This window comes from Rhinolophus hipposideros, assembly GCF_964194185.1.
Source record: "Rhinolophus hipposideros genome assembly, chromosome: 6".
In the NCBI taxonomy this organism is placed as follows: domain Eukaryota; kingdom Metazoa; phylum Chordata; class Mammalia; order Chiroptera; family Rhinolophidae; genus Rhinolophus; species Rhinolophus hipposideros.
The window spans coordinates 84,215,077-84,242,390 of NC_138052.1; the positions used below are offsets into that span (position 1 = coordinate 84,215,077).

The 27,314-nt window shown below is 53.5% G+C and overlaps 1 protein-coding gene across 14 annotated transcripts in view; it reads right to left on the reverse strand.

Annotated features, from left to right (window-relative positions):
- The window catches only part of TNS1 (tensin 1), a gene marked incomplete at its 5' end in the record, with an annotated part of 224,568 nt that overhangs the window by 107,564 nt on the left and 89,690 nt on the right, over positions 1-27,314 (reverse strand). For all 14 annotated transcript variants that reach the window (XM_081051649.1, XM_081051645.1, XM_081051641.1 and 11 more), the window contains one exon: positions 5,155-5,196. In XM_081051649.1, coding sequence (XP_080907775.1) covers positions 5,155-5,196 — 42 coding nt within the window. The remainder of the gene's footprint in view (positions 1-5,154; positions 5,197-27,314) is intronic.

Genomic DNA, 27,314 nt, shown 5'->3' on the forward strand with positions numbered 1-27,314 from the left:
AGAAAGAAAGAAAGAAAGAAAGAAAGAAAGAAAGAAAGAAAGAAAGAAAGAATTTTAGCAAGGATCTAGAGAAATTAGGACCTTTGCACACTATTCGTAGGAATATAAAATGACACAGCCACTGTGAGAAACAGTATGGCAGTTCCTCAAAAAAAAATCAAAAATACAACTACCATATAATCCAGCATTTCCACTTCTGGGCATATACTCAAAAGAATTGAAAGTAGAAACTCAAAGAGGTAGTTACATACCCATGTTCATAGCAGTAGTATTCACAATAGCTAAATTGTGGAAGTAACCCAGTGTCCACTAACAGGGGAACGGATAAGCAAACTGTTATACACACATCCAATGGAATATTACTCAGCCTTTAAAAGGAAGGAAATTCTGACACATGAAGCTTGAGGTTATTATGCTAAGTGAAATAGGCCAGTCGTGAGTGAACAAATATTGTACTATCTTACTTATATGAGGTACTTAGAGTCATCAAATTCAGAGATAGAAAGTAGAATGGTGGTTGCCAGGGGGAGCGGGAGAGGAAGTTTAATCAGTACAGAGGTTTTTGTTTTTATGAGAGTTCTAGAGGTGGCGGTGGTGATGGTTGCACAGTGACATGACTGTACTTAATACCACCGACTGTACTCTCAAAAATGGTTAAGACGGTAAATTTATGTTATGTATATTTTACCACAGTAAAAAAGTTAATTAGATTTTAAACATCTTGGGGCCTCAGTTTCTTCATCTGAAAAAGAGCAGGATTTGACTAGATCAAATCTAAACTTTAGGCATCTAAAGTCCTCTCAACTCCTGTGGCTCTGTGCCTGATCCATGCCCACCTGCCTTCTAGAAGGCCTGGCACTCTGGTAGGAAAGAGCCTTGCGTGCAGCCCCATCATGAAAAGTGTCTGGCACCAGATGGGTGCTCAGGAAATGTTTGTTAGTAGAATGGATGGCAGACAGATGGATGGAGAGACCCTCCCCGAAATCCCAGGCCCACTGGCAAAGAGAACAGCTTGCTAGGTAGACTTCTGGCTAGTGCTGTTTAGAAGCAATCCAGAAGACGTCCACCTGGCAACCTCAGGTATTTACATTAGCAGCAAGCATAGAGGGTATCTGGGGAGAAAGCAGAACCAGGATTCCAAAACCCGACTCCTGACCCAGCCCCTGCCATTACCACATGACTGTGAACCAGTCACCTAGCCTTTCGGAGCCTGTTTGCTCTTCTACACAACGTGCTCCTCCCACCCACCCAGGATGGGTTCACACCTGCCCGGACTAAACACTTCACCACAAGTCACCATGGGCTCCATGGCCCAGTGTCAAGGGAAGGGCTTTGAAAAGTAAGAGTGACGTTTGTCATTATTTGTCGTTATTCGTGGGAGGTGCCAGATAGCTGAGGCAAAATCCCAGGTTCCCACTGAGTATCTCTGCGACCTTAGGCCTCAGGTCCTCTGTGATGCTGGATAATCACAGCACCTGCCTCACTGCGCTGTTGTGAAGAACACATGAGTTTATTTGTGTAAAGCTTTCAGATGAAGGTGGGCAAATGGAAAGTTCCACACAAGGGCTAATTTTTCCTATTGCTCTCATTACTATTATAAGAGAAACCAACCTGGCATTCCCATTCCCCATGCACCTCTTCCTCAACAGGCTCCCACCCTGACTTTGGATTCACAAGGACATTTCAAGCATTCTCCACGGGGCTGGCCTGTCTCTCCCAGCCCAGGTCCCCTGGATGCCAGGCTGCATGTGCAGAAGGGTTCAATATCCGGCCGACCTCGGTGGCCACTCCATTTGGCTATCACCCTAGGGAAATTCCTTTTGACTCTTATTTTTCAGAAGTTGAGAAAAGCTGCTTCAGCTCTTTCCAAGGATCAGGAGTGTCCGTGGCAAACAAGGCCTCTCCCCTCTCCATCCTGCCCCCACCAGTGGACCCTAGGACCCTTCCACCCAAGGTCTTGGGCTACGTCTGTTAAGTAAGACGAAAACATGGGTTGAAGATTAAGCCACTTTGCCCTGGCTGGCCTGGCACAGGCAGGAAAATGTGTTTGGACGCTAGGCCAAAATCCTGTGCCCAAAGATGATGCTCTTGATACCAGGAGGGTCGGATTTAAGCAAGATGGGTGAGCTGGGGACATAGAGAAAACATAACACAGACAGACAGACAGACACACAGTGTGAAGCCAGAGGGATAGGGCAGGGAAGGCAGAGACCAGTCCCACAGAGGCTGAAGGGCAGGCAGAGAATGGAAAAGGAAGGAAAAATACAGCCCGCCCTTTCCTCCCTCTTGTGAACCTGCTCAGAGCACTTGCCTCACCCGCTGTGAGGAAACAGGTGCTGAGTGCTCTCTGGGGAGAGCCAAACTTTCTCCGGGTACCCTCCCCCCCTGCCACTTTCCCACTCCCCAGGGACAACACAGAGCGCCCAGCTGGAGGCCCAGCCCTCTTAATAGACCCCCATGGCCCATCAGCAAGGAATAAGAGCAACAGCTGAGCTGCCCTGTTTATTGAGCCCCTAATCTGTACCAGGCATCCAGCTGAATACCTTTCTTCCAGACATTCAATGAACGTGCATTGAGTACCTACTGTATGCCAGACAGTGGGCATATAGCAATGAACACAACAGATAGGAATCCCTTGTCACCATGGAGTTTACATGCTGGTGTAGGGGGAGCCTCTTAAACAAGACAAGCAAGTAAGACCCTAGCATATCAGACAGTGATGCATTCTGGGGGGGCGGGGGGCGGGGCGGGCGCAAAGAAAAAAGGAAGGGAGATAGGGATGCTAGGGGAAGGGAAATGCTGACACTTGAGTAAGCCCTGGGGGAGGGAAAGAGTCCTGCAGGTAACTGCTGGGCGGGGCGGGGCGGGAAGTATTCCAGGCAGAGGGAGCAGCACATACAAAGGTCCTGAGGCAGCATCTTGCCTGGTTATGTTCAAAGATCAGCAAGAGGCCAGGTGGCTGGAGCAGAGTAAGTGAGGGAGAGATCTTCTCGAAGGAGATGAGGTCAGAGAGGAAACCTGTCCTGTAGGGTTGTGCAGTCCAGTGGAAGAACCTGGGGCTTTTATTCCAAGTGAGGTGGGCAGCCATTGGAGGGTTCCGAATACAGATGAATTAAATGGGTTAATTTGCTCCTTTTATTCTCTTCACCTTCCAAGGTAGGTCCTATTACTAACTCCCAATCTGCAGAGAGGAAAGTGAGGCCCAGAGATGTTAAGCAATGTGTCCAAGGTCACACGCCCAGGGACAGGAGAACAGGGACGCAGAGGGAGGTGGTCTAACTCCCAGGCACTTGACCACTACTGGGGGTGGTTCTGAAGAAGCACAATCTGGTGTCACCTCCGTGAAGGACAGGATCCCTGCACAGGTGTGGCATGTCACAGAGATGGGAAGATTCCATGAAGTCACTCAGGCAGGAGCCCCTTCCAGTGCTAACTGCAATCCCACCAGCTGGAATGCCAACCTATTCACTTTGCCCCAATCCCTGACCCTTCCTCATGTAAACGAAGCTCATGAGGTTCCCAGCAGCCAGGCATCTGCCTTCTGCCTGGAGATTCCCTAAACCCCAAACCCCCCAGCGATCCTAGACCCGCCAAGGACATTGTGTTCTCAGGGGCGAAGTGGCAATTGGGTTGGAACGATGAGCTGTCCACTCACCCTGCCTCACCCCTCCTGCCAGCCTTCCAAGGGTGTCCTTCCGAAATCCCAGAGAGATTTGTCACTGGCAGCTCCTAGCCAGGCCTGCTCTCCGGCCTCATCCCCGAAGCACCCGGTCATCACCCCCACTGTTGTCAGATGACCTTCAACTGAGCTCTGTGCGAATAACACCCGACATCTGGAGCAGCACAGCTGGGCAGAGCTGCAGCCCAGAAGGGTTTGAGCCCAGTGAGACCAGGGAAGAAGGGCCCCTGCAAAGAAGGGAAATAGCTCGGCAGGGCCTAGACAGGAGGGCAGAGAGCAGTGGCACTGCTCTGGGTTCATGTGGCATCTAAAAGTCACAAGCACTAACACATACTTTATTTTTTTTCCATTAACGAGCCTGAATGGAGAGAATGTGTATCCGCACTGAGAAGGCCTTTCGAGCAACTAGTTCAATCCCTCTCTTCAACAGAAAGGGAAACTGAGGCCCACGAAGAGGGCAAAACTGGCCCATTGCCACATGGCAAATGTGTGTTGGAGGAGAGAAGATCAGGTGGCCTGAATGAGATTCCAGTATCCAGGCTGAGCAGGTCACCACACAGGTGTGAGGACACCTGCAACTGCCTGGGCCCCATGACATCCTTGCCCCCTCCCCCAGAACCCACCCACATGTGTCACCACCAGCCCCTCCGCACCAGCAGATCAGGTTGTGCCCACAGGGGCCCTCCAAGATACACCTCCCCACATGCACACGTGCAAACGCACACACCTGCACACATTTCGACCCCTTCCCCTCCAGCCTCCAGGGCCCTGCCTTCCTCCATTGGTGGGTAGAGAGCAGGAGGGACCTCTGAAGGGTAAGAAGGCAGTGAGAGGGCATGGAGGAAAAGCTCCCAAGACTCCAATTAGCGCAGCTGGGATCAGTCTGTAGCAAACCACTCCACAGCCCACAACTCAAAGGAGCCCTGCCCCCGCCCATGCTTTTCTAGTAGCTAGACTGGGGGAGGAAGGGAAGAGTAGGGGACCTGGAGAGAGAGCAGGAAAGCAGAGTCAGCCAAAAAACTTGGAAATGGAACAGACCACCTGAATGTGAGCAACTTCCCAGGTAGATGAATTCTGTGGGTCATGCCATCCATCCCCCTGCCTTCAGTGGAAGGGTATCTGACCCTGGGCCAGGCGGATGGAAGGAGATGCCACCCCCTGACCCTGTAAGCCCCAGGACAACAGGCACCTGGCCAGGCCTAAAGGCTGGCCGAGATGCCCTTTTATGGGTTTTTCCAAGGACTTTAGTCTCCAGATTGAAATAGGAGGCCCTGCAACCCATCAGAAGGGACCTCATGACTCATTTCCTCCCAGTCCAGCTTCAGCTTCGGGATATGGCCCCCTCCTTCCCCTTACCTAATCGCCCAGCACCCTTGGGGGCTACCAGCATGCTTGGGTCTAAAGTAAGCTGCAGCTGGGAACAAAGGAAACAGGGGAGGAGGGGCTGGCAGTGTAGGGAATGGACTGTCACTCACCACCAGTTCATGGTTGGATGGAGGAATGCAGGGGGCAGCCACCTGTGGGAAGAACAGAGAAAGGGCAAGGTCAGCATCTTTCATCCCCACAGAACACCAGGGCCTCCTGGGATCACTCCATGCTGGACACCCCGTCCATCAGCTCACACACATTGACACTCTCCAGTTGGAGTTGTTGGAAGACTATTTGGCAACATGGAAAAATGCTTAGGCAACAATGCTTGGTAGGGAGGAGGAGAGGCAGGAGGCAAAAATGAAATGTACATCACAATTTTTAAATTCCATTTAAAAAAATGCAGACACTCAAAGACCTGGAGGTCAGTATACCAGAGGGGTAAAAGGTAATAAAAATACGGGTTTTTTTCTTTGCTCTATTTCCTAAGTTTTCTGCAATCTGGTAAGATTTGTTTACAATTTTTAAAAAACATGTTTAAGACCTCTAGAAAAGGAAGTCACCTCCTCTGTTCTCCCCAATGCCAAGGTGTCTCACCCAAAGGTCAGAGCTACAGACAGCTGGCAGTTTCCCAAAGCGTGTGGGAAACAGGTTGGTGAAAGGCCCCTGCCAGCTCTTCCAAAGAAAGCTGCCTGCGTCACTAATAAATGTGTAAGGCCTTGAGAGTTGAAAGTACCCTCTATGGGTGGTGAGCTATTATTTTATCATCATCCTCATCTTCCTCTCTAATTTTTTTTGGGGGGAGTGAGGGGGGACGGGCAACTGGGGCCTCCAGACAGACAGAGGGGGGAAGGAGGGAGGGCTGGATTGCTCCCTACCCTAAGATAACATCCCTCAGCCAAGCCGGGCAGCCAAACCTCTACCCTGACAATTAGCAGGAGCCTTTATCAGAGACTCAATGTGTTCCTTTTTTCTAGCTGGGACACGTTTTTCTTGGAGCTCATACCTCAATCTTGGCTCCAATTCCTGACCCGAGTACCAGGCAAGGGGCCCACAGAGGGACAAAGGGGGAGGCTCTCCCTGGGGCATAAGGGTATCTGGGCACAAGCCATGGATGACCAAAGAGGGAGTGGCTGCCTCCTGGGACAGTGGGCGACCGTGCCCCAGCCACCACCCCAGTGGAGCAGTGATGGGACAGCCCATAGCCCTGGCTGGAGGTGGCCATTGCCAGAGGCCACTCACAGCCAGGCCCTCCTTTCCACCCGGCCCCTTCTGTCCTCTGACCAGCCCAAAGGACCCCCTGTCTTGACACACCAGCCCAGAAGGGACAACACCCGCATGACAGTGTGCCCCAAGCTCTGGAAGGGTGGAGAGGCTGGGATTTAGAATGTCTGGTTCTTGACCCAGTCATGCTACAGGCTCCCTGTCCGCCCACGCTCCAGCCAAGAGGCCTGAGTTGAGTCTCAGTGTCTAGCGCCCTGTACTCAACATGATTCCAGGACTGGGGGGAATCACATACAAGGCCAAAAAGAAAATCAAGAATATCTAACACTTCCTGCATATGTACTATAGGACAGGCATTATCATCAGTGCTTTACCCCTGTTAACAACCCAATAAGGTAGGTACTGTTATCCTCCAGCCGAGGTGCAGGGCACGCAGTGAGGTGAAACTACCTGCCCAAGCTCACACAGTGTATCAGTGACCAGGGGTAGGGTGCAGGGTGCCAGGAGAAGAGATGGGCAGGAAGGGAAGGTCCCAGCGGTGGCTGTGGCCTGCAGGGCTGCCTGCCTGCCTTGCCACCAGACAAGGGCTCAGCCACAGGGGACACGGCTCTCCCCACCAGGCATCTCCAGGACAGGAGTCCTTAATCTAGCAGCGGCTTCTCATCTCTCTCTTCTTAGCCCACGGCCCCAGACCTCACTCTGGAGCTTGTAGGTTTCAACCTCCTGGGGCCAGGCTCCCAATGTCTCTTCTCTCCACTCCTGCTATCACCCGTGGGCCCCTCAGACTCTGAGTGGGAGCAGGTGCAATCCACAGGATAGTGCCCTGCTCTGCTCCTTTCTTCGTTACCCAGGGTGGGTTTCCTCTCTCCATTTGGAACTAGGGTTGTGAAAGTTGGTGGAGGGGGGATTACAAATACATTTGAGGCATGGGCAGAATGGACAGGGGTCCTCGGAGACGGACTAGGGAAGCCCTCTCTCCCAGCACCACCCTAAGGCAGTGGAAAGAATGGGGGCCCAGGCGTTCCGACCCCAGGTCCCTTCCCTACCCCCGAGACGGTGATACCCCATAAGGACTCAGAGCTGAAGGACAGCTGTGGACCCCCAGCCAGAGGACCTGGTGCCAGGGTGCCCCCAGCGGCCTCCACTACCTGCCGCCCACAGCTATGTATTCCAGGCCCGCCAGCCGGCCAGCCCACTGACTTTGTTGTGTGTTTCCACGTTTCTTGTCTCTCTCTCTCTCTTTCTCTCTCTCTGTCTCTCTCTCTCTCTGTCTCTCTCTCTCTCCCACCCCCCCAACCCTGCCCCGCCCCTCTCTCTTTTTAAGCAGAGAAATGTTTCCTTAAAAGGCTCTCTCCTTCCCTCCGGCACCCTGGCCCCTGGCCACCCTCTCAGGAGCCTGGAATGTGCCAGGGAGAGCCAGGGCCCCCTGCCACTCTGTGGCCCATGCCCTATGGCCCCACACTCCTGGTGTCAGCAGTGACCACTCCCACTGCCCTTTGGGGACCCAAGCTAGGGGGCAGACTCCAGAGTATCTGCAGTTCTCGGTGCCAGTCCTCACATCCATTCCTGTCCCCAGGGCTGGCAGTACAGGACTACAGGGCTCCTACCCAGGAACTCAGCCTCAGGTGACCCTCCTCCCCTAGTGTACCTCCAACGACCTATATACACACTGAGGGCCAATCAGGCATGATGCACTCCACTCCTCAGTTTATATTAACCTCTCTTTGCCTCAGTCAACTCATCCACAAAATGGGCAGCTCAGGGTTGTTGGGAGAATTTCCACTCCAAAATAATCTAACAACAATAAAAAAAGGCAGCGCCGAAAATACTCCCATCACACTTGCTATATGCCAGGCACTGGTCTTCAGTTCACACTTTGGGTAAATTAACTCTAATTCTCCCAACAACCCTGAACTGCCCATTTTGTGGATGAGACGACTGAGGCACAGAGAGGTTAATAAACTGAGGAGCCGGATGCAAACCCAGCAGTCTGGCTCCAGAGAGACATGTTCCTGCCCTCTTTGCTGACTCTCCTGTACGCACTAGTTTCCACAGAACTATGCACAACTGTGACAGAAAGCTTATGGAGTACAGGTGTGCGTCTGCTATTGTCCTGAGCCCTTTCCTCGGACTCATGTGATCCTAATAAAAAATGTAGGGAGTAGATACTGTTATTATTCCCGTTTCACAGATGAAGAAACTAAGGCACAGAAAGGGTAACAATTTGCCCGAGCCCACTGCAGCAGAGCAGTCTGTCTGCAGAGCCTGCGAGGTGAAGAGCTGGGGGGTGCGGCTGGGAGGTGAGTATTACCAGGCCCAGACGAGGGCCGATGCCTGGTATTCATCAGCCCCCACTCATTAGTATTTTCTGAACTTCAAAGGTCTCTGGGCACAATGCCAACAACAGGGCACACCCGTGGAGCTCATTCCCACCCCAGGACATAAGGATCTAAAATGCCAGAATGCAGCCAGCCCAGGCAGAGAGCTCACTGCATGACCTAGCCCCTACCCTCCTCTCTACCGGCATTTTCTACCCACCCTCCTTTGTCCAGGACCCACAGCCACACAAAAGGGGTGGGCTCCTCTCAGTCTTTCAAACACCTAGCTCTGTTCTTCCTCAGGGCCTCTGCATATGCTGTTCCCTCTGCCTGAGATGCTCTTAGCCCAGCTGGGAGCATAGCTGGGTCTTTCCCATCCTTCTGACTTTGGCTTAAATGTCACTACCCCAGAGAGTCCCTCCCTGACTCTCTTAAATTACATACACACACACTCACACATACACACATGCACACTCACACAAATGTAATATTTTCTCTCCTATACCCACATCTTTGGCTTCACAGACCTAATTACAATTTGTAATTGTAGATGTGTTTGGGTTTTTTTTGTCTGTAATCTGTTCCCCCCTCTAGAAAACTAGTGCCACGAGGCAGGGAGCATCATACTAGTGCCAGCACACAGTAGGTACACACTAAATATTTGTGGAAAGAATGAAAGCGACTCAAGGCCTGAGGAAGGAAGACATCTGTAATAACCACGAGGGGTAAAAACATCACTGCTAGTTGTGCAGCACCTACTATCCTCCAGGCAGGGGTGCTAATCCTGCCATATGCCTCTCTGGGACCCTCCGATCTGTAGGTTCAATAATATTGCTCCCATTTTACAGATGAAGAAACAGAGGCTCAAAGAGGTCATGACACTTGCCCCAGGTCAATCAGCTGGGAAGAGGCGAGCTGCAAGTGAAATCTTGGTCTATGGTCTCCAGGCACTGTTCTTGGCAGAGCAAGAGAAAACCCAAGCACACGCCCAGCACTCCTCTCATCAACTCACTGTCATGTAAGTGACAGGACCTGGTCCCCAGCTGGGTGAGACTCCCACCCGCAGGTCTCAGCCTTGGTTTCATAAAACCCCAGACTCCTAGACTTGTCTGGCCCTCCCCACACCCGTGTCCTTCTGGTCACTGGAGCTGGAGAGGACGACCTTGCCCTCAGACAAAACTAGAACCACCTGAGTCTCCGAATCCAGTATTTCATACCATCCTGAGCAGAAAAGTTCTCTTTTTCCCCCTAACTCTTGCTAGTCCTTTTTTTTTTAATGGTGGTAAGATATAAATATAAAATTGACCATTTAAACCATTTCTGCGTGTACAATTCAGTGGCATTAAGGACATTCAGTGTTGTACAATCATCGCCACTATCCGCGTCCAGAATCTTTTCATCTTCCCAAACAGAAACCCCAAGTCCATTAAACAAAACTCCCCATTCCCTTCTCCCCCAGCCCTTGGTCCCTCGAAGGTACTTTGTGTTGCTATGAATTTGACTACTCTAGGTACCTCATGTAAGAGGAATCATACAACATTTGCCTTTTTACGTCTGGCTTCTTTCACTTCGTGTTACGGGCCCAAAATTCACATGTTGAAGTCCTAACCCCCAGCACCTCAGAATATGACTGTATTTAGAGACAGGGCCTTTAAAGAGGTAAATAAGGTTACAAGGAGGTCACACAGGTGGGCCCTAATCCAATCTGACTGGTGTCCTCATAAAAGAGATGAGGACCCACACAGAGGGAACGCCACGTGAGGACACAGCAGGGAGGCAGCCGTCTGCAAGCCAAGCAGAGAGTCCTCAGAGGAAACCAAACCTGTCAGCACCTTGGTCTGAGACCTCCAGGCTTCAGCTCTGTGAGAAAATACATTTCTGTTGCTGAAGCCACCCACTCTGTGGTATGTGATCATGGCCGTCCTAGCAAACTAATCCTTAGCGTAATGTTTTCAAGATTCCTTCATGTTATTGCATGTATCAAAGTCGCCTTCCTTTTTCAAACCGAATACAATTCCACTGTATGAGCATACCACATTGTGTTTATCCATCCATCCGTCCGCCGACACCTGGCTTGTTTCCAGAGTTCTTGTGGCTATCCCTGCCCCAACAATTCCAAGCACCCCCCTCGAACAACACCAAAAGGTACATGGAAGAGAAGGGAACTGGCATTTGGAGAGCACCTACTGTGTATCACTGGGCTGGGTGTTTTAGCTACGTTACTTTTTAAAATATTCTTGACAAGTGTTTGAGGTGAATAGGCTCAGAGAAGGTAAGCAACTTGCCCAATGGCAAAAGGAGAAGTGGCAGTTGCTAAAATGTTTTCAACGCTCACTGTTGCCAGCACAGTATATATTATCCCTTCACTCTTCATGACCCCCCTGAGGTAGGTCATTTATCTCCTCATCTTACAGGAGCTCAGGCAATGGTACCATTGAGACTGCCTGCCAGAGCCACGAGATGCCTAAGTAAGTAAACCCCAAGCCCAGGAGTCCAGGTTCATCCTGTGCGATTCGAGACGGCACAGCTACCAAGGGACGGTGCCAGGACTGCCACTTGGGTCTGCCTGACCCACTTTTCCCAGCATGCCACCTGCCTCCTCAGCTGAACGAGGCACACACACTGGGGCAGGTGTGCCAGGGGCTGTGACAGCACAGAGAGCACTTGGGGGATCCCAGGAAGGCTCCATGGAGGAGGGGGCGCCTGAGTGAGGCCTCCAGGGCGCATCGCTTTCGTTTATCTACTGTATGGCTCCCCCGCTCCCCTTGTAAGCCCCTTGTGAGGGCAGGAAGCACATCAGTCATTTTCATGGAGAATCCCTGATGCCTTGCTCAGAGCCTGGTGCTCACTAGGTATGAGGATAAGGTTTTGAAAGGTGGAGATTGAGAGAGGGCATTGCAAGTGGAAATAATCACATGCACAAGACATAGAGGTGGGAACGTTTCACGTGTCCAAAGAACCCCTTGTGGCTGCGACACAGAGTGGGCTAAGGGAAGGAAGACAGAGCACTGAAGGGCGTCTTGAAGGAGATAAAGAAAGAAGCCAGGCCGCAAACTCTTTCCCAGCTGGACCCTGGGACACTTTGAATGCCCAGCAAAGGAATTAAGACTTTTCCTGCTGGCACTGAAGAACCACTGAAGGTGCCTGAGTAGGAAAGTGACTTGGGGGGAGGTGAAGGTGGGGTGCTTATAAGGCAAGAAGATGTGTAGTAACACCAACAGTCATGAGGGGAAGGAGAAAGTGGGGAGGAGGAGCCCCAAAGCTCAGAGACAAGGGGCTATTCATCACCCTGAAACCTAGGCGCTTTCATCTCCACCCCAACAAAACACACATCTGGGCAGACCCCCGCTCCAGCCTCTACGCTCCTTCCCCCACCCTGGAGCAGAGGAGGGCACCACTCCCCCACTCCCAGGGTGGGGAGGCCCGGACTTCGCTTCCTGCCCATCACAGAGCGGTCCACGCTGCCCACAGCTCTGCCTGCTCACACTTTGGGCCACGCTCAGGGAACTGTGACCAGGACACAGCCATCTTCTGAGCCCTGGTCACTGAGGTGATACCAGGGGTGTCAGGAATGATACAGAAAATGACCCCAGAGGAATTCGGCCCGCATTGCCCCAGGACAGAGGAAAGCAACACCCCTCCTCTGTGGACAAGCCAGCACCTCAGAGCTCACATAACGGGTCCACTGGGCCCCAGTGAAGAAAGCCTCAGCAGCCTCTGTGAGCTAGGCAAGTACAGGGTGGGTGGGTCAGACAGGGGACCAGGGGTGGGCTGGGGAGCCAGGTCAGGGACGAGTTTGCACCCTTTAGGACCCGAGGGAGCTCAGCAGTCCGGCAGCTACAAAGGGGTATCAGCCAGAGGGAGGCGGAGGGGGCCAGGCCAAGGCCAGGGGCCCACGGGGCAGAACCCCAGCCTGGCTCAAGACACTGGCCTCCCAGGCTGTGTCAGGCCCTGCGCAGGGGGTCCTGGGAAGGAAGCGACCACTGTCCTGGCTGCATTTCCTCCCTAGGCCTGTGCCCTCCCTTCTAGGCTGCCTGTATTCACCAGAACTTGCTCTCCGCCTGCTTGGCTGTTTCCTTCCCTTATATAGAGTTCTATTCGGGATCAGGAAAGGAAGTTCATCGAGTTCCTAGAGGCAAGAAGGGGCCTGTTCCCAGGGACACCTCGAGCTGGGGAGGGGGGGAGGGGCGGAAGCATGTCCCAGCCCAGAGTCCCCTCCAGAGCTAGGGACCCAGCTGGGGGCAGAAAGGGGGCCCAGCCCTTCCTCAAACCCAGCAAGGCTCCGACTCAGAACCAGGAGTAGATGAGACACAGAGGAGTCTGAGAAGACGAACTTGGGCACGGCACCCAGGACCCCAGCCCCCTCCTCCTCCCTGAAATCCTCCTGGTCCACAGCCCTCTTGGACCACTGACCCAATCAACCTGCTCCCCAAACTCCAGCAGCCCCCTTCTCCCCATTCCTCCCTCTTGTCTGTGACCCTCCTCTCAAGTCCCACTCACTGGCCGCTCCAGCCTACTGCCAGCCCCTAGATCCTGCGACACACTCAACACTAGGCTCTCCAGACAGGAAGTTTCTCTGCAGGCAAACACCTCTGACTCTAGCCACACCCACACACAACAGCCCTGACCCATGCAGCCCAACCCTACACAAGGGGAGAGCTGAGTGTACCCACCCCTCTTGAGCCAGGAGGAATGTGGTGTCTCAGAGCCACCTTCAGCCAGAAGGTCCTGGCAACAGCAGAGGGGGTGGGGTGGGCTTAGCAGAGCAGGCTACGGAATCAGTGGGCCACACCCACTGAAGATAGTCCCCTTCAGAGCCCTTCTGGCACATGTCATTAGACAGCTCCCAAATAGGCCCACGCTGGAGGCCTAGCTGGTTATAAAACACCTCTGAAGATTTGCCTGCCCTCAAACCCAATCTGAGATCCCAAGGGCCCAGCTCAGGAGTGACACCCACACACCCAGAATCAGTGAGGCCAGATCTGTTCCAGTGCAACCCTAGTGAGCAGGAGAATCAGAGAGGGGGAGTTCAGCAAGCTTGTACCAAATGCCTAATTTGTGCCAGGTCCTGGGAGCACAACAGTAAGTCAGGAGTCTGAGAGGGGCCTGGCAATAGCCACAAGACAAGGTTGGGACTCATGAGGCCACAGGGAAGCACCAGCACAGGCAAGAAGGCCCGGCTGGGCCCAGGGCTTGACACTGGTCCACGTCCCGGAGTCACAGCCCCACCCCCACCATGCCGCCTCCTGGGTGCCCCTGGCTCAGCCTCTGACAACCACCCCATGCCCTGACCTCTGGCCACCCAAGGTTGTTAAGCTATTATAGAAACCAGAGTGTCCGCCTTGACTCCTCCTTCCCCCCACCCCACGAAGCCTGGACAATGTCTCTGCCCAAATATCTCTCCCAGGCACCCCAACCCCCAGTCCCCTTAATCATGGCAATTACTGCAACAGCTTCCTAACACACATCTCCTTGCCCTCAGCCCTGCCCCGCTAATCTAGTCTGCACTCAGCAGCCAGGGAACTATTTCTACAATGCACATCCAGCCGTGTCACTCCTTTGCCTAAAGTCCTTCATGGCTCCTAGCTCCATAGGATAAAGTCCAGATGCCTTGATATGGTCCTCATGGCCCTGAGGGAACCTGGCTGTGGCTCTCCTTTCAGTCCCATTCCCCACCTCTCTGTCTCAAAGCCCTTGCTCCAGCCAGAGAAAACCACTATCAAGTTCGCTTTCATTCCCTATTGTATACTCTGAGGTTGGGGCTATCAGCCCATTTTACAGATAAGGAGATGAGCTCCAAGAGGCCACATGCTTAGCCCAAGGTCACACAACTGGTAAGTAATAGAACAGGGTTCCACTCTGGTGGCACCGCCAGCCTCAGCTCTGCCCAGGGCCACACCAGCTTGCCAAGTTGGGTGCTACAGAAAGAGTTTCATGAAGGGTATGGCCTCTGAGGTGGGTGGGTGGGAAGATGTCAAGGGTAAGAGAACAGAGAGGCCCAGGGCACACACAGCAAAATGGAGAAAGCGGGACAGAAAGGCAATTTATGGCCACACTGTGCATGGCGTGGAGGCCCAGGCCGAAACAAACGCCCAGGGCCCGAGAGGAGCCAAGTGTCACCAGAGCCAGTGAGAGAAGGCTTGGGCGAGGAGCAGGCCTGGAAGCCAGGAGGCCAGCCTGGAATAGTCAGCTACCACCGAAGAGAGATGTGGAAAGGCTCTAAGCTGGGGCCAGGAGCAGAGGCAAGAGGTTACTGAAAGAGCTTCAGGGAATAGAAGAAGAAGGCGGAGAAGCCAGACAACACTGTGGGGTTGAGTTCTCAGCCTGCAGAACTCAGAGGCAGCAGGGCCTCTGTCATACAAGTAGACAGGCAGTTCGACACGTAGACTTCAGAGCTGCCTTCTCCTGAGATCCAAAGAACAGGGGAAACTCCAGCTCTTTTTCCTGCCTGGAGAAGGGCCATTGATTCTGAAGCTGGGGGCTGGGTGACATGACCTTCAGCACAGACAGCATAGCTTCTAGGAAGTTCCTAAAAGGATCTGGTCAAAGAAAGGACTGTGGTCTGTGGTGAAGGTGCTAGTGGAAGAAGGGGCAGGGGGAAGTGACCAGCATGGGAAAAGAGAGCATGCATTCACTCAACACCACCAAGTGTGGGGCCCTCGGTGCCAGGGTCCCAGCTAAGCAGAGACATGGATAAGAACGGCCTGGCCCAGGAGGGGCACGTGCAGCTCAGTGGAGGAGGTAGGCGTATAACAGAGAATTCTAAACGAGCTCAGTGACTGCGGTAATGGAGGTATGAAGAGGGCTATTATTTCCCTGGGATTCAAGTCCATCTGTTTTTCCAAAACTTACACCCAGAGGGAGAATGCACACCACACCCCCCTCGCTCCCCACCAGAATTTCTATCCCTAGCTTAGAACCGTAAGAGACAAAAGTTTTTGGCCCTAAGCTGCACTATGACAGTAAAGCAAGAAGGATGCGGGGGGGGGGGGGGGAATCTAAGCGCCAGGAGGAAACCCAGGAACCCAGGAAGGCAAAGGGCTTGGGAGCTGCTGGGGGGTTGGGGGAGGTGGCAAGGTCGGGGACAAGAGCTGAGCTCGGCCCCCAGATGGAGAATTCCAGGTCTGGGGGCCACATTCAACCCCCCATGGATATCAGAGTGTCCCCTTGCCTTTTTAAAACGGTCCAGAGTCTGCTCACCAGCCAAGACAACGGCCTATAGGCCTCTCCCTTCCACACATGCTGGTGCTATGCAAACTGCAGGTGTCCATTGCCCTGTTTCCAGATCTCAAAAATGCCATTGCTGTCTGAGGCACCATCGATGGGCTATTATTAGCTTTTGAGGGTGAAAAAATGCTACATGAAATGTACACTTCAATTTTAAGATGCATTCCAATTTCAGAAACATTAAAATGTGGAGAGAAAAAGACAAAAGAGTTGAAGAAACATCTTAAATTTTTGTCTGTTCTTCAGGCTCCCCAAACTGCCTACACCACTGCCCTATGCTGCTGACCATCAGAAGTCCTTCCCAATGTCTACCTACCTCCTTTTTAAAGATATAACATTGGACAAAAGAGAGAACAGGGTGAAAAGCAAAGCCAACCTCATCTTACCCAGGAGAAAATTCCCACATTCTCAAGCCGCATCTGTGGTCTTTATGTTCCCTGGACCCCTAAAGGTCATTTTGTCTCATCGCTTGACTCCACACCTCTCTGAATCTAAATAAAACCAGGCAGCTGGTAGCAGTTTCAATCCTGAAAGTTCTTAACACCTTCTGTTTGTAGAGCCTCACTTCCAAATTCCTAAACTCACCGAGAGGCCATGAGTTTCCAACCAAAGGGCGAAAGGCACGATAGAAAAAGCCCTGCACTGGGAGTCAGGCATGGGCTCAAATACCAGTTTGTCACGGACCAGCTATTGAGACCTTATTGAACCTGCCCAAGTCTCAGTTTCCTCATCTATAAAATGGGGGCAAGCTGACCTACTTTGAAGAGTGGTTGGAGGACTAAATCAAGTTGACTGAGAAGACACAAGTCAAAACTCCTGGAGCATAGCACACGCTTAGAAAACATTCGTTCCCTTCTGTTTGAGCTGGATGTTATCATTGCTCTTCTCTGTGCCTCACGATCCTCATGTATAGAGTAGTAAATTGCATGGTACGTACCGTACTAAGTGCCAGGCTCCGTTCTAAGCATTTCATGCATCTCAACTCATCTAATCCTCACTTCAACCCTATGAGGTAGGTTCTGTTCTTATGCCCACTTTACAGAAGAAGAAACTGAGGAACAATAACAGAATAAGTAGTTGATTTCTAAGGTCCCATCTACTGTTAAGTCAGAGCTTGGAACAGTATAACACAAAACAAAAAATTCCCATCAGAAAAAAATCCACCTCTTTTTCCTGAGCTTTTTACAATGACCTAAGCTTCAGTTATCTGAAAATTCACTCATGTAGAAAACTCCTGGACCCCAGATGGCAGCGACAGGAGAAGTGAGTGTAATCGTTCCACACAATTAGCACAAGTCAAGGGCCAGTGTTCTGGAAGCCCATCTGCTCTGATGGACTAGGAGCCCCGGAAGCAGGAGGTGCCCAGGGCAGAGCAGCCAAGATCCACGCTGCTCCTTTAAATCCATCTGTGGCCCTGTCGCAGGAAGTCCCCTCTCACTCCCAATTAGCCAGCAGCAGAGACTTGAAGCAAAGCCAGCACTGAGGGCCAGCGGAGGCCTGGCTGTCACCGGCATTGTTCAGCTCCATCTGACGTATATCCACCCCACTGCAATGTTTCCTTGTTCCCCCAGAGGACCTCTGAGATGCATGCATCTGAAACCAGGTCTGCAGGAAAGGCGGGTGGAGGGAGGAGCAGTGGAAGACCTGGCTTTATCTGGCTCTGAAAACACAGGCAGATTTGAAATGGGAAAGAGAGAGCGCACATCAGATGGAGACACAGTGACCCAGAGATACTGCCAAGGTGTACACGCGCAGCTCAGACACCCCAAGGCACACACAGAGCACACACCAGCAGGACCACTGCCAGGTCCAGATGCAAAGTCACTGCCTGGTGTTTCTGGCCCCACCCCAAGCAGAGCTACCCCGACAGAAATACAGCAGCACCGCCAACACACCCACTGGAGAGGGCACCCTGCGTGGCCCTGAGCACAGCGGATTTCAGGAAGCCCCTGTTGGGGAGCAGACAGAGGAGTGCAGGGGGAGAGCATGAACCAGCAGAAGTGGGGGGTGAGCCTGGAAGCTCCCCCAGATCTCCAAGGATGTTCTTTCAAAGTGCCCACAGGAGCTTGTCAACCCACTGCAGCTGGCCAGCAAGGGACAAATTCCCCTTGGACTCGCCCTTCCCACCTGAGTCCTGCCCATCCTTCTGGAAGAGCAGGTGAGAGGTAAGGCATGTGAATAGAATCTGGGTAGCAGGTGTCAGACACGGGAGGGCAAGTGTACAAACCCCAGAGGGATCTGACAGTGGATAAACATCCTGAAAATGATGGGACGCAGTCATGGAACAGGAAGGTTAGGGGTGGAGGTGGTGAGAACGGCCAAACAGTGTAGAGCTTGTGGGACAACTGTAGTTGAATACCTACTACGTACTGTCTCCTTCAGACACTGTGTCCCATATAATCCTTTCAACAATATGTGCAACAGACAATGCTCCCTTTTTCCATGAGACCACAGAAACTCGGCAAGAAAAAGTAAGGTGTCCGAGGTCACACGGCTATGAGCAGCTCAGCTAGGACTCACATCTAGGACAGCCAGACTGCAAAATCTACACTCCTTCAGGCAAGCAAGTCACCTGGGGGCTTAGAAGACAAGACAGGGAGCTATGGGACGAGGTGGCTGAGGAGGGACGGATGGCGGGAGGAGCTATGCAGAGAGGCACAGAGAGGCAGAGGGGGCAGGGGGCGCGGGTGTGGGGCCTGGACCCCCAGCTCCTAAGAAGGGCAGGGACCGTGGAGGAGCTCGGGCTGTTGTGACTCAGGGGATGGGCCTCCGGGTAACATTTCCGGAGCCCCAGACAGCTCTGCTCAGTCTAGGAGCCACCTGCCCAGCAGAGACATGGAGCCATTACTCACAACTGTTACTCACGCTTCTCTGCACCCCCGCCCCCCAGCACGTCGCTTGCTCCCCTCTGTTCCCTGAGGGTGGCCAAGGGGGAGCCAGCAGATGTGCCCGGTTTCCTCCCTCGCTTGGCTACCTCCAATCCTGCCAGCACATCCCCACTTGAGTCATTGGGACAGAGACCCAGAGACTCTGGCCAACTCAACCCTGACAGCTGTTACCCCGAACTCTGTTCCAAGGAATGGAGCTGCCTGGAGGAGTGGTCACTGGGCAAAGAACCTTCGGATCCCAGAGCATTGCAGCTGGCTTCCCAGCAGATGCCTACAGGCCCTCCAGGGCCCCCATCTCCAGGCTGGATGTCTCCTCCAATGGTCCCAAGAGCAGGAGCCTCTGTTCAGAAAGATCGTCTACGGACTTGCAGAAATTCAGCGTTAGTTCGAAAGACAGGACTCTCCCAATTCATCTCACCAATGAGGAAACTGCAACCCAGAAAGGAGAAGTGATTTGCCTAAGGTCACACAGTGCCAAAGCGGGACTAGAAACAGGCCACCTGACTCTCCTGCCACCAATCTCTCCACTGCACTGCCTAGCCCCTGTCCCCTGCCCTGAATCAGGGCAGCCCTCTGAAGTGTACCCTCACACCCTCCTGTTGCAAAACAGCTGCTAATCCCACAACACTCGAGATGGGAGATCTGAAGGCAATATGGAGAGGGTGGGAAGGAGGTGCAGCCAGACAACACTTAGTGCAGGCAATCACTTTCTAACAGAGAAAGGGCATCAGCAGCATCTTCCCGGGAGGCAGGGACATGGACCACAGGCCTTCTGGAGGCCCTGGAGCTAAAAGGCCAGGTCCTCTGGCAAGAGATGATGGGAGGGATTCCTGGCCTCCTCTCAGCTCACCTCTCCTGGCCCCAGCTGGCCCCTGCTTTCCCAGGGCTCCAGCCTGGAATCCAGGCCTGGCTGCTGCGTCTGCTCCCACGCTCAGCTCAGCTCAGCTCAGCTGGCCACAGCAGAGGGAGCCCCATGTGTGCTGGTCGAGGCAGCCCAGAAGGCATCTCCAGAGGAGCCTCATCTATCTGTTGCGCTCCCCCACCCGCTTCTGGCAGCTGCACTCATCCCTGCCATGAAGCCCCTGCCCCACTCTCTCCCCCTGCACCAACAATAGTAAGAACAATAACAGTAATAATAACCAAGGGTCACACGGCACGCCCTGCATGCGGGACTCAGTCCTCCTGGTGTCCCACATTTTACCAATGAGTAAACTGAAGCACAGCCAGTGAGGTAAGTGGTCCACAGTCACACAGCCTGCGAGGTGGGTCAGCATTCACACCCACAGTGTGGCTGCAGAGTCCATGAACTTGGCCGCCACGCCACAGTGCCTCAGGACAGGACCTCGCTGCATGAAGTTGAAGCTCCTGAAATCCCCGCTTCTCACCCGCGCAGTCACTGAAAACCTGCAGCAGGCCAGGCACCCAGCTTTCGTGACATTCAGCACTCCTCTGGCCTCTGCACAGGCAGCCCTGCACAGACGCTCACCTTTCACAGTCAGGCGAGGCACCCCTGCCTCTGTGCAGGCAAGCCCCTGCACCCTGGCTGGGGGACACTCCTGTTCATTCATTCGTTTAACCACTAGTGAGGGCTCACTGTATGCCAGGCAGATGGCGACGGATTCCCCCAAAAGGAGTCGTTTGCTTCCTTAGAAATGCGAGCTGCCTGCGGTCTACCTACACTCCCACCTGCTACAGTCTGTCTATTCCAGTCTTGTGGGAAGCCTTGCCAAGGAGGGCTCTTTTCTGGCCTGAAAGATCTCCTGGGAAGGAAATGTCAGTGCTTCCTCAGTCTCCTGATCCAGGAGGGGAGAACAGCATGTGCGAAGGAAGCCCAGAGAAGTGAGGTGATTCAGGGGAGGATTTGCCATCCCCAGGGGCTTAGGAATTCGAACATGGGATTCCAGGGGACTTGGCTTATGGCTTGTCCCCAGGTTTCCTTGGGAGCCTTCACAGCTGCCCAAATCACCCTCCTAAATAACACGTTTCTCTTACGTTAAAGCTCTCTGCTGCTTCCCTCTTTGACTTCGCCTGGAAAATTCCCCATGGCCAGACCCCAAGCTATACCTCCAGACTCTCTCCAAAGCCGTCTTCTCCACCCACACCACTTCCTGTAAGCTTGCCCTGTGCCAGGTACTGAGCTGAGCACGTCACAGGGTCTCATTTCACCCCCATCATCACGGAATGAGGTGGAATATTAAGCCCATTTTACAGATGCACACACCACGGTTCAGCCCAAGGTCACACAGCTAGCAAGCTTGGGAGGGCAACCCAAGCCTGTCTGACTGTAAGATCCATCCTTACATGTGTGCCACTGTGCCTTTGTGCATACCTTCCCCTGTGCCTGAAGAGGTCTTTATCCCTTTTCCCTCCAGCAGAACTCCTTCTCAACCTTCAAAACCCTCCTCAAATGGCAACCTCCTCTCTCTGAAGCTTTCGCCACTCCACCAGTTCATGTGCACTGCTTTCTGCTTGACACACCCTCTGCACTTACGCTCCGTCTCCCACTTCTCTCCCACTAGACCACGTCTCCCTGGCTTTTCCAGCCCCATACTCCTAGCGCCCTGCCTGGCAGAGGGTCAATGTCTAAAAAGGCTTTTAAGTGAACAATCAGGTTATCCATGTGACCAGCTGGACTCCACCACTGTCACACAGCCTCCACAGTAGGTGCACAGGCACTGCCCCTGGTCCAAGGAGCTAACCCAGACAGCTCCTGGGTAGGGGCTTCTCCCCTGCCCACCCCACTTCCTGGCCTGATGGCCCCTCTCTGCTTAACCAGCTGGGCTGTTTCTGGGAGTCTTAGCCGGTGATTAGGGCCCTAATCAGCAGGACTTCCTGCCAGCCACTGCCAGAGGGGGGGGCGGGGCGGGAGGAAAGCAAGGTCAATCCAAGGTGAAGTTCGAAGCCTGGGACCAGGGAGGCTCCTGCAGGGAGATGGACTCAACAGACTCTTCCAGCCCAGAACCTCTCCAGCCCTTTGTCTTACAGGTAGTGACACCGAGGCCCAGAGAAAAAAGCAACTGATTCCGAGTCCAGGGACACAGCAGGAGCACTGCTCTCCCCTGCCCGGGGCCACAGGGACCCCAGGGCAGACACACTCTCTTACACTTCCCTTGAAGCCCTCTTCCCCCACCCCAGCACCAAGCCCAGTGCTGAACCCACAGACTGAGTGCTCCCAATAAAGGGTTGTTGAGAGACAAGCGGATTGCTCAGGTCTGGTCAAGGTCAAGGGTCAAAGGTGAGCCCCTCCTCTAGAAGAACAATTGCCTAGAAAGGGGGCAGAGGTGAGCAGGAGCTAAGGGAAAGCAACATAGGGCCGGGCTGGGTCCAGGAACCCTCTCCCCAGCTGTCATCATCATCAACCCAAGTCCATTCTTTGTCTGAGAAAAAGCGGAATGCCTTTCGCAGCTGCACCTGGGAGGGGGGCTCCAGAAGTGGAGCTGAGCCCAACCCAGAGCAAGCCCAGGCTCCCTGGGTGGGAACCAGGCCTAGGTGGATAGTGGCGCTTAGCAGGCCTGAAGGGCCCATCCTTATTCATAAGGAAAGTCAGGGGCACCAGAAAGCAGAGGCTCTCAGAGAGAGCAGAGGCCTGAGGATGGAGAGGGAGTGTGGCCAGAACCCCTGCCTCCTGGATTCAAGCTCCCAGCGAAATGGCATGCAGGAAAAGTTGGGTGTGGTTCCCCACCCCCACCTCCTACCAACAAGGAGATGCAAAGTAGACTTCAGAGAGGCCTAGAGAATACTTAGAGCAGTTATCTGAGGAACCCGCTTTAAAATATAGATGCCACCCCTATGGGTGCAGCCCAAGGTCAAGAGCAGCCTGCCCAGAGGCCAGGCGGGGTCCTGGCCAGGCCTGGGAGTCTCCCATCCAGTGACTCTCAGCAAGGGATGGGACAGGAGCCAAGAAGGGGAGTTCGGACTGGCTTATAATAATGCATCGTGTTTACAGTGATGGCAACTTTCTCAGAGTCCTCCATAAACATAGATTTGCATCAGCTCCCAGGACAGACAAGGCTTCTGGAGGTCCCCTTAGCTCCCTGCCTCCCCCCTGCAATCAGAGAGAGAGAGAGAGAGAGAGAGAGAGAGATCTACTCTGGGCTCTGATTGCTAGGACCCCTTGAGGGAACACGATGCCACCATCTCCTCCATTCTCTGGTCCCATAATGCTCTTGTCTGACGGATGGAACAACCTTGACAAGAGAGAAAAGGGCCAACCCAGAGTCAGGCTCCTGGAAGAACACCGTCACCACAATCACCACCCATAATAATAACAATTACTAACATTTATTGAGCACTTACTATGTTCTAGGTACTGTTTAAAGTATTTTAAATAAACTGATTCATTGAGCCTCACGACCACACCATGAAGCAGGTACTCTCATTATCCCACTTTACAGCTGAGGAAACCAAGGCTCCAAGAGGTTCGGTCACTTGCCAAGGCCACACAGCTCGTCAACAGGGTCATCCTGAGTTGAACCCCAGCAGTCTGGTTCCAGAGTCACATTTTCTGCCTCACTCTAGATCTCTCATTGAACACAGCCCTGTTTCCAGTTCTAGCCAATCCTCCCCAGGATCTGTCTGAAAACCTCACCCTTTTGCCCCTCCGTAGCCAGTCCATTCTTGCTGAGCAGCACTCTGCCAGGCCCAGCAAGGAGCTCCAGGGAGGCAAAAGGCACAGGCCTGCCCTCCAGGAGCTTGTAATCCAGCTAAACACAGGAAGCTTGCAAGGACCCGAAAAACTGAGGGGCCCCACATTCTCTGCTGGAGAAGGCCTAGGAAGCTTTCTGGGGGAACTGGATGTAAAACTGGGACCCCCACCCATAGTGAAGGAAGAATAGGAGTGCACTCAGGCACTCCTGGAACCCCTCATTCCCCATTAGTTCCCCAGGACCCCGCCCTTCTGGACCAATCCCTCCCACCTCCCGGAACACGGCCTGAGCTACAGTCCTCCAGCCCTAAAAAGGCAGGGATTACAGAGCCCAGACTAGCCCTAGAAGAGGCAGTGCCAAGGCCTGGCTCAAGCACACCACCCCCACCCCACACAAGCTCCAACTCCAGGGAGACCAGCCACACTCCCTGAGGGAGACCAAGTTGTGGCGTGGAGAAGTAGGAAGGTGGCCAAGGTCACCACACTAGGTAGAGGCAGGCCATGGACCCAGCTGCACCTCCTGAGGCCTCCCCACTCAGTGATGGGAAAACGCTTCAGGCAATTTGAAAGGAGGAAGCAGGGAAGGGCCCTGCCTGTGTGACCATGCATAATGGAGGGGGCACCCAGGGAGTTGGGCATGGCCCACAAGGCTGGCAGCCCTACTGCCTCCATTACCCTTGTTCCAGCTCACTGGTGCCCACGACTCTGCATGCCTAACAGCTCTGACAGCTAAGAGCCCGGGCCTTGGGGGTACAGCGCTGGGGACAAAAGCCCTGGCTCCAGTCTCCCAAAACCACTCTCTCCGTCCACCAGGGCCATACACATTTCCGATTTGTTTTTCTCCGAGTCCAGTAACTGGGAGGGCTTTCCTGCCTGAATCAGCTGCTTCTTCCAATAATACATCCTTCACCTGGGTCTCAGTTTCCTTTTCTGGGGTGAAAGAGACTTATGGCCCCAGAAATTAGCCAAGAAGCCAGAAGTGCCTGCAGCTGAGAACGTTGGCCAGCCACCCCAGCTCTGTCCCTGACTGCTCTGAGCTCCAGGGCACACTTAGCATCTCACAGTCCTGCCCCCACACCTAGCCCTCTCTCTTTGGGTCTCTGTCGGACTAGAAGGAAGAGCACCCTAATTAAGCAGCCTCATCTAGTCGCTGGCTCAAAACAAGGGATGCAGTTAGACACTAGAAAGGAATTCCTCCTCAGGAAAAGCCAGAAGAGCCAGCACTGTGCAAGGGGCTGCCCTGACTGGAGGCAAGGAGTGGGCTGGGGTGACCTCAGACCCTATTTCTTCACTCTCTGTCATGGGGCATCAGCAGGGGAGGCACTGGAGGGAGAGGCAGTCTGGGACAGGAAGCCCCGTGTGGGCCCTGAGTCCACCCCAGACATCCACCTTGACTCTCCCATCATGGGATGCCCAAGCCTCCCACGGTTTGGTGTTCAGAAATCTTTAATGGCACCCTCTCCTGCATCTCCTCTCACCCTCTCCTACATCTCCTCTCACCCTCTCCTGCATCTCCTCTCACCCTCTCCTGCATCTCCTCTCACCCTCTCCTGCATCTCCTCTCACCCTCTCCTGCATCTCCTCTCACCCTCTCCTGCATCTCCTCTCACCCTCTCCTGCATCTCCTCTCACCCTCTCCTGCATCTCCTCTCACCCTCTCCTGCATCTCCTCTCACTGCTCACCCCAGAAAATAGGTCTGGAGAGGGGGGTAGGGGAGTGAGGTGACCTGTGCTTCCCACACTCCTCCTGAGAGGCCTTGGAGAACACCCCCTTGGCGCATACCCCCCACTGCTCGGTACACAACCACTTCAAGCTACCCTGACAACCCTGCATTATTTACAAATTTGGAAACTGAGGCTCAGATAAGAGTTGCCCCCTGGGTTTTTCTGCATCTCAGATCTTGGCACTGCTCCTCTACCGACCATCTCCAGGCCCCATTTTGGGGGATGGGGGGGGCAGGGAGACAAAAATTGAAGCAGAAACTGAAGTTCTACCAATGACCTGCTTAAAAACAAGACACTTTTGTATTAAAATCGCTTGCAGTAACCAATATTTTGTATTTCCTGATTTTCTTCTCATCCATTATCTTATATGTAACATGTTACTCTGGGATATGATTGTATTTTAGGTAGTTCAATGCATTGTTTAAGTCAAAATGTCTTGATGGATAAATTATGAAGCTTATTAATAGATTTTTTTTCTTATTTAAAACACGGCGGGAGCGGGTGGGAACTCAAGCTGCCCAACCTAAAAGCAACCCTGCCTTCCCCCTTCAGGCACACTGGCCCCAGTGAGCCCCTCCAGGATCTAACTTCAGAAGGGGTGGAGGCCTGTGTTGCTTCTGTCCCCTCTAGTCCCCACCATGACACAGCCCACAGGTCTGTTCCAGACCTTGTGGGGTTAACCAACTGGACAAGACACGGAGTAGGCCAAAAGGAATAGGAAGAAAACTCAGAACCTTTTCAGGAAGCAGCTGGGGCAGACCCAGTGGGTGGCTGAGCAATGGGTGTGAGGGCAGAGGTCAGACTGTCTATTCCCCAAACATTGGCAGGGAAGAGGAGGCCCCTGCCCTTTGAGGTCCTCCTCTGTGCCCACGCCCAGGCCAGAGGCTACGGCCCTTCTGCTCCCCTATTCTGGGTGTCAGAGAATTTCCCAACTCCAAGAATCCCAGGACCTCAGCATCCCAAGAGACCTACAAGTTCATCTCTTCTAACCACATCCCAGCTCAGGAATCCTTCCGAGCTGTTGTCCAGCCTCTGTCTGAACTCTCCCCCGCAAAGACGGGAAGCTCACTACCTTACAAGGCAGTCCATTCTCTCAAACTGCCAGGCTTGTTAGAAAGCCCTTCCTTAAACTCAAGCCAAGCTTCCTTCGCAAAACACAAATCCATCCTGCCCCTCTGCTTCTTGCTCCTACCTCGGGAGAAACAGGGCACTGAGAGCTCCCAAACTCCACGGCTTCAGTCATCGTCCATCAGTGAGGAGAAGATGGTCACCAAACAGTAACCTCATGTCCGAATTCAGCTGCACCCACATCCCAGCTCCCCTCCATCTGAACACCGGTTCCCTGTGTTTAAAAATCTGGGCACCACAGCCTCCATGGGAGAGTCTGAACTGGGACTTTGAGGGAAGCAAAGTATGAAAAAGAACGGGATGAGGGATTGGGAAGGAAAGCCAGAAGGATTCAAGGCCAGAGGTTTGGAAGCAGAGGTTCCCAAGTTGCCACCTCCACCACCCAAGAATTCTCTGCTCCAGATCAAAGTCCTGGGTCCCAGCTCCGCGGTCGTGTTAGACAAGCAGAGACCCTCCCAGGCCCCAGCCGTCCACAGGCAGCAGAGTCAAGGCCAACCCCAAGTGGGATCCCAGTACTGGTGCCATTTTAAGCTTCTCCCCATAGGGGTCATGGGCAGTGGGTGGCTCAGCTGTAGCAAGCTCTGAGGTCCTGGGGGAGAACAAAGGTCGGGGGGGGGGGGGAGACAGGAGCAGCCACCAGTTGGCAGGGGTAGGAACAACATAAGGCCAAGTCAGAGCCACCGTGGTCCCCACCCCACCCATGCAGCTTCAGGAAGGGGCCAGGAAGAGACGTGAGGAAAGCGAATGCTCCCTCCACACCCTCCTGACCCTCCTGGCTTGGTTCTGCCACATGGAAGAGGCACTGGGGCTTCCAGAAGACGCCCCTGTCCACAAAGACTCGAAACCTAGCTCTAGTTTCCCTCCTGCCCTGCCCTCTCCTGCCCAGCACCCACCCTGTCCTCTAACCCCAATCCACCCCCTGTAGAGAGCACTGCTTGGGAACACAGCAGGCTTCTCCTGGTCACCCCTTGGTCACCCCCCTCCCAGTTTCCTCTTCTAGGACAGTGGCCAGCCTGAAAACATCTGGGCAGGCAGTTCTGGCCCTGGTCCTGAATTGGGGGTGGGGGGTGAGGGGGACAGACACTGAGATTATCTCTGCATGGATTCTCCAG